The 7,051-nt window shown below is 51.9% G+C and overlaps 1 protein-coding gene across 1 annotated transcript in view; it reads right to left on the bottom strand.

Annotated features, from left to right (window-relative positions):
* The window catches only part of TAF4 (TATA-box binding protein associated factor 4), a 63,829-nt gene extending 56,785 nt beyond the window's left edge, over window positions 1–7,044 (bottom strand). The window contains exon 1 of the mRNA XM_019637337.1: window positions 6,747–7,044. Coding sequence (XP_019492882.1) covers window positions 6,747–6,969 — 223 coding nt within the window. The 5' untranslated portion in view covers window positions 6,970–7,044. The remainder of the gene's footprint in view (window positions 1–6,746) is intronic.
* Window positions 7,045–7,051: the final 7 nt, after the last annotated feature.

Below are 7,051 nucleotides of genomic sequence, written 5' to 3'. Positions count from 1 at the left end.
AAAAAAAAAAAAAAAAAGAATGCTTTCCTTTTTCACTCTTCAAACAGCTGTCATAATACTTAGGATGCTGCTGTTTTGCAGCATTTTGACAAGGTCAAAGTCGACATGACGCAGGCGTGTCCCATGATTTGCTGAGCTCACAACCATCTACTTAAATTTGGATATGGATTATATTAAAAACCACAAAGACAAAGGTCCTGTGAAAAGCAGAAACAGTCCTTTACAAACTTTTCTTGAGCAGTTGGCCCACTTGCATTAGCAACAATTTAAAAGTGGAAAAAGCTGTCTTCCTCGCCCTTTCACCCGTGATGCTAAGACATGACGTCCTCACGGCACCTTCCTCCCCGAAGCACTCGGGCTCACCAGCTGACCCCACAGGACTTTCTCTGCTCTGTGCAGAGTGTTTCAGGCTGAGAGCCACCGCTCTGACCATGGGGCACACACTTGATGGGTGGTTCCTAGTGTGCTGCTCTGTCCACTCAGACCACTGACCCCCCACTAAAAAAACAAGTCAATTCAGAGCCACAGGACCTTCTACTGCTTGCGCTCAGGTTCCAAACCTGACATCCAGTTTGGTGCGGTCATATTAAGAACTGTTTTAGCTTTTCCCTAACCTCTAGGGTGCAAGCTCCCCAGTGTCAGCATGGCTACCCGGCACCACCCCCCTTCTCCTGGGCACACTCCTCCTCACAAGTCTGGGGGTCAAGAGAAGTATGTGCATCCTTCCTCACAAGGCACATGGAAGAGGCAGAAAGGTCCCATCAAGGCTCTAATTTCATGATTGAAAAATCAAAGTCCATCCCAGTGTCACAAGCTGTAGAGCTGCAGAGGACTCTAAGCTCACGATGACAATGGTGGCAGGGCAGGGAGCTCCACGGTCTCCATCCCCAGCTGTGCCCACTGCCTCCATCCCCGGCCTCCATCCCCGGCCTCCATCCCCGGCCTCCATCCCCAGTCTCCATCCCCAACCTCCATCCACTCACACACAGCAGCACACAGCCAGGCAGGCAGCCAGAGAAGGAAGCCAGACAAACAGGGGGAGGGGAGAATACCTATGCACTTTTCAAATGGGGGGGGGGCCCACTCCTAAATTATGGGCAATTTTTATATCTGTTTTCGGAAGGTTTTAACTACTTGGTACAGGTATTCAAGGATACGTAAAAATCAAAACTTCTAATTCAAAGCGTTCATGGCCCTCCCGGCGAGAAAGTCCCACCCTCCAACATAGCTTAACCGCACTTGGTCCACTTCCCAGGGTGCTGAAGTCTACATGAGTTTGTAAGTTACAGTGGGGAAACGGGACAGTCCCACCACCCACCAGGTGCACAGCACCCAGGACAGAGGGTCCTGCTGCAGAAAGCCCCGCCCTTTCCTCCTTCCTTTACCTGATAACTGTCAGAGGCCTGACTAAATCTTCTATGGGCCTCCAGCCTAAGGCAAGTTGTAGAGGTGAGAGCCCTGAACAGTCCTTTCCCAGGACTAAGGAGAAAACCTGAGACTCAGGCTTACCATCAACATCAAGAAAAGTAAAAGTGCTTTTGAGAACCATGCGAATTTCCCCAAATCTCAGGCAACTTTCTCCAGAGTCCTTTTAAATCTCTGCTTCAAGATTTTCAAACACAGCTGTTAATTATGTTTTGATCAACTTATACTGACTATCTGTTTATAAAAAAGCTTCCTTCCAATGCATCATTGAGATGAGGAAGGCACACTTTTGCACTGAAATGGGCCTGGGAAGCCTGTCAGGAACCACCGTCGTTCTTATTAGGGTTTCAAGGAAACAGACACATGCGGCAGCCCTGCTCCTCTGTGTCACCAAGCTGCGTCATTTCTAGGGCAGGGCCTGAACTGGGTCACTCCTGTTCGGATCAAACGCCACTGCCAAGGGGGCCCGGCGTCCACCTGGCAGGAACTAGGGGCAGGTGTTTATGGGAAACTCCCACACACCAGAGGCCAAGCACTCGACCTCCAAGCACTCGACCTCCCGGGTGGTGGTGACAGAATGACCCTGGGAGCCCCGCCCTCTGCCCCCCACTTCGTGTAGTTAGGTTAATTGACCACCCGTGTAGTCAGGATATCACCTTCCTAACTGCTTTCTTATGGGGCCCAAACAAATAGGGACCTAGCCCTCACGTGGCAAAACGTAAAGGGCTTAGAAAGCCGCCCACTTTTCAAACTTGAGTCATTCTGCCCTAAGCACAGTAAACAGTGAAAAGGAACGCCCAGGAGGACATGAGGGACCTCTGTCCTTGTTGTTGCTACAACGTGAGGACCACCAGGCAAAGACACCCACATATGCGTGAAGCATTATCCCGACCCCGGCCCCCAGATGGCTCTGTCCACCCTAAAGACCAGGGGACAGGGGGAGAGGAAGGGGGCCCTGCTCACCCTGGGGCCACCCCTCCAAGCCGGCAGTGTGGAGGCAACCCCTGTCTCATGCTAAGCAGACCTAGCCAATGCTGGTGTGCACGGCTCACAAAAAGTTACTTCGATTTTTTCCTTTCAAATGTCACTATTATCCACGTGTATCAAAAGGACAATTCAGATGGGCCGGCCAAGTGGCTCAGTTGGTTAAGAGCTCGCTCAAGAGTGTGAGCTCTGAGCAACAGCGGTTCGAGCCCCGGCCCGAGATAAGCTGCCGCTGAGCTGCCAACAGATGGCAGGATGGCTCAGCTAAAAAAAAAGGTTGATTCAGTTAAGGTCTTTGGCCTAAAACAAGACCCAAGCCCAGGTCCACACTCTCTGCCCCCCACCCCACCCCTGCACCCCTGCATGACCATCCCCGAGGTCTATGACCCGCCTGCGATGACCGGGGCAGCTTTCTCACTCGCAGAACCAGTCAGCCACCACAGCAGGCTCCTGGGGCACCAAGAACAGAGCCCGTCCAGACACGGCTTTGATGGGAATGACGTTGTCTGCGGACTTTGCTGCTTCCCCAGCAGTATAACGTCTGAAAACCAGTGGAAATGTGAGGGGACTGGGACAGCACATGAACACACGCGCTACTTGACAGCAGTGCACACCGTTCACGCCGATGCAATGTCAGTGCCTCGGAAATGGTCAGCGCCACTTTCCATCTGGGAAAACTCAGGCTCCAAAGAACCACACATTCTGTCCCAGGTCAGAAAGCAATACTGCCCTCAAGGAACAAAATCTAAACTTTTAAGACTGTCCCTGGTGGCAAAGCACTTGCTGCCAGCATTGGCCACCAAAATGTCCAGTGCCTGTAACCTGTGTCGGCCGGCCCCACACACTAGTCTACCACCCAGAGCTCAGCCCGGCCCCAGCAGCACCGTCAACCGCCGCTGCACTCTTTCCCCACAGACAAGTCAATTCACCGTGGCTGGGACCCAACGCCCCAGCCACCTGTCTCCACAAGCGCTTTAACCTCAGAAGTGTTCACATTTTAAATGAGTTGCATGCAAATGTGCCCTAGGCCAGCGTATCTGGGCCAAGGGGGAAACGGTGTCTGTCCTAGAATGAGAGTCTGCACTCTGGCCAAGGCTCAGAGCAACAGGGAGCACACCCTCTGCGAAAGCAGGACACACGCACTGCGGAAAACGCTAACTGGCCAAAAGAGAGCCCTTAGAAACGGGCACCTTAACGTAACATCTGTCTGAAAAGATCTCTTAAAACCATTTTTGCATGTGCTAATTTTGGTGTCATATCACTGTTTTCTTCCTTCAACTATAATCACAATATTACTGTGATGTTACAACTATTCTAAGAAGTGTATACAAAACCAACCGGTGCTTCCCAGTGGTCTGGGGACAACTGCCTTCTTGTTTTCCTTTCGGCTTTTTTTAATTTTTATTAAATTGATTAGGATGACACTGGTTAATAAAGTCACATAGGTTTCAAGTGTTCAATTGTGTAATACACCATCCGTATATTGCGTTGTGTGCTCACCACCCAGAGTCAGTTCTCCTTCCATCACTATGAATTTGGCCCCCTTTTCCCTCACCTACCATCCCCTTCACCCCTTACCCTAACAATGACCTTCTTGTGTGTTTTTGTTAGTCCCACAGCGGATAAAATTTAGACTCTGATACTTTCAAAGGAACAATTACAAAAGCATCTCTTTATAAGACTGTCCTTGACAGAATATTAAGACTGAGTTTGCCACAACCAAATTCAGCATGAGCTCACCATGGGCTGTGAGACAAGCATGAAAGGCCCAGGACTCAAGGAACAGTGTGACACCTGTCTCTCTCCCCTCCCAGCCCGGACTCTGACCTACAGGAAGAGAAGGCACAGCCAGGGGCACGCCCTCCCTCACAATTGTCAACAGTCTGTTACTTCACTTGACACCTATGTGTGGCTTTGAAAACCTGGCAGGCCCCTAATCCCTTCCCACATGTGTATCAATGGCTTGTAACAAGAATTAGCTACTAGCCAAGCAACAGTTACTTTTATAAATTACTTCTACTTCTTCTTTATAAGTTTTTATGATGAAAAACTGCAGTGAAGGGAAAATACCCAATAGAATTGAATATTTTCTGACCAATCAATTATATGATGTAACTAGAATTTCGTATCTGTCATTTTGATTTACTGAACTAAATTGCACTATTTAAAAGAGGGCACTTGGTTTGGGGGCACTGGGAATAGTTTAACTACACTTTTTTTGTTCTACTGTTATTAAAATGAAGTAATGTAATTAATCACAGTTCCTAATCAGTAGGTCGACATGCATGAAGAGATGGGTGTAAATCTTTTATTTTCTAGAAAGCATTTGGCTTCTTTAAACACAGCTCCCAGCATTTGTCACCCAAATGTCAACACGAGCTGTTCTCTGCTCTCACACACGGGACTCATGCAAAGAACTCATGAGAACTCATGCAGCGAGTCAGTGTTTTTACAGTTTTTATCAAGGAGTTGTCTACTTGTCACATGAAGACATCCCTAACACTGACATTTGAACAGAAGATGAGAGTTAAGTCCAGGGTCGCCCATGACCAAGATGGGACACCCTTTCTGAACCACAGCTTCCTCCCCAGAAGAAAAAACGGCAGGGGCTGCACCTATCCTGAGGCTCAGAGGAAGGGGATCCAGTGAGCCCCAAACCACCACACCTGCAAGGCACCACACGGCACCAGCGGCCTCCTCAGCACCCCTGCAAGCCTGGCCAAGCGCCTGCCTCACAAATCCCACTGACAAGCTCACCCAGTTTTAAATAACAAAAGTGCAGCATGGGGACTGTCACTGTAAGAGGAAGACAAATGCTAAGCCAATAGGAACACCAAAAGGATGTGTCTGTGGACGGGTCAAAAGTATCCTACGTTTTACGTAATGTACCACAAGCACGAATTTCCTTTTTTAAATATAACTAAAGATCAGCCATACCTTCCACTTACAGATCAGAATGCACATAATAACAAGCAAAACAGAACCATCAATAAAACACCCCGACAAACTCAGAAATAAACAGTGTTTCATGAGGGGTATCTCAGCACCTCTCCGGAAACATCTCACACCACCTCTTCCTCTTCAAGCACAGGTGCCCCCCTAGCACCCCAAGAACACTGGTAGGGGCTTGCACCCTTTCTCTACTTGTGCCCGTACAGAAACAAGTCCCCGCCAAGCTCTGCCACCTGTGCCCAAGTTCACCGACTTGGACAGGGAAACCTTGCCTTCTTAACACGCTGAAATTCCTTTTCAGGGTGACCCATGGCTCTTTCCAGCAAGCACGAGAGGACATGGGAGGTGCTGTTTCTACTACTTCTGCCACCGCGGCAGCTGCTCCAGCAGCACATGTTACTACACAGCAAGGGAGGAGCTCTCCAGAAGCTCAGCACTCAGTCCACGCAGGCGAGTGCAGGGGACAGAAGAGAAAACGGCGCTGCAAGTGCTCGAGTTTCCCTCTGCCTAGGAATCCCAGAACGAAGCAGTGACGCGTAATGCTTAGGGGACCTTACACTGCCACAGGCAAAGAACCCAAAAGAACCGCCGAAATGACAGGAAACTGAGTGGATGCGCTGAGCGCACTGGGCTCCAGGTGGTCCTGCACCACCTGACCCTCCAGGAGACCCGCTGATCGGACAGCACTAGGTGGTCATAATCAAAGGAACCGGGCGTCCTTTAAGTGATCACACTGTGCTGACCAACACTGTGGGGATGGGAAGAGCTGAAACCCTCCTGCCACCCAGGAAGGCTGTGTGCCCAGGAGTCCTCCAGGGCTCACCTGGGGTCCCTGTCATCCTTGTGTTAGTAGGGATGCAGAAGCTTTCCATGCAGACCTGCCCAGCCCTAAGGAGGGGGCGTCACTCCGCAAGACCGCTCAGAGAACACTGTCACAGCCCTGAGACTAAAGGAACAGAAAAGCTCAGCGAGGACACAGGCCATATGCCTGATCCCAGAAACAAGAGGGGAAGTGCCAAGCGTGGGAAGACCATGGACCCGCGCCATGTCTCTTCATCCTGCATAACCTGGTAAGGTGTCCCGGGAGCTCCTGCTGCCGCTGCACTCCACAGAAGGCAGGACAGAAACTGTGAGCACCGGCCCAGAAACTTTGAGATGCAAGGGCAGGAGCTGAAGCCAGCCGCTGCACCAGGTCAGAGACCCCCACTACCACGTGACACTGGGCATGCACGAACACACAGTCTCACCGGGGTGGCATCCTGCACCTGGGCAGGGCTAAAGCTCCGCTCCGACAGGCCCGTGCCAGGCCACGACCTTAGGTCCTCCAGTCTCACAACTTCCCGGACTCCCAGCTAGGGCAGCGGACGCGCGCGGCGGTCACTCACCTGGGGGCAGCTGAAAGTTCTGGATGTTGGTCGGGTTCTGGGGCGGCTGTGGCAGGCGAGGAGCCAGGACGGTGGGCGTCAGCGTGGCCCGGATCCCACTGGTGGTGGCCGAGGGCGTGCGGGGCAGGCTCTGGGCGACAGCGCTGGCCGAGCCCTTGGGCAGCCCGGTGGGGGTGCCGGCGGCGGCGGGCAGCGCCCCTTGCATAGTTGGCCCGAGGATCATGCCGGGCCCCGCGCCGGCCGGGCAGCTGGCCGCCAGGGTCGGCGGCGGCGGCGGGGGCGCCGGCGGCGCCGCGGTCTTGGGC

The sequence above is a fragment of the Hipposideros armiger genome, unplaced genomic scaffold (assembly GCF_001890085.2).
Source record: "Hipposideros armiger isolate ML-2016 unplaced genomic scaffold, ASM189008v1 scaffold_32, whole genome shotgun sequence".
NCBI classification, from domain to species: Eukaryota; Metazoa; Chordata; class Mammalia; order Chiroptera; family Hipposideridae; genus Hipposideros; species Hipposideros armiger.
Note: the sequence above shows the minus strand (reverse complement) of the source record. Positions and strands in the feature narration are given on the sequence as shown.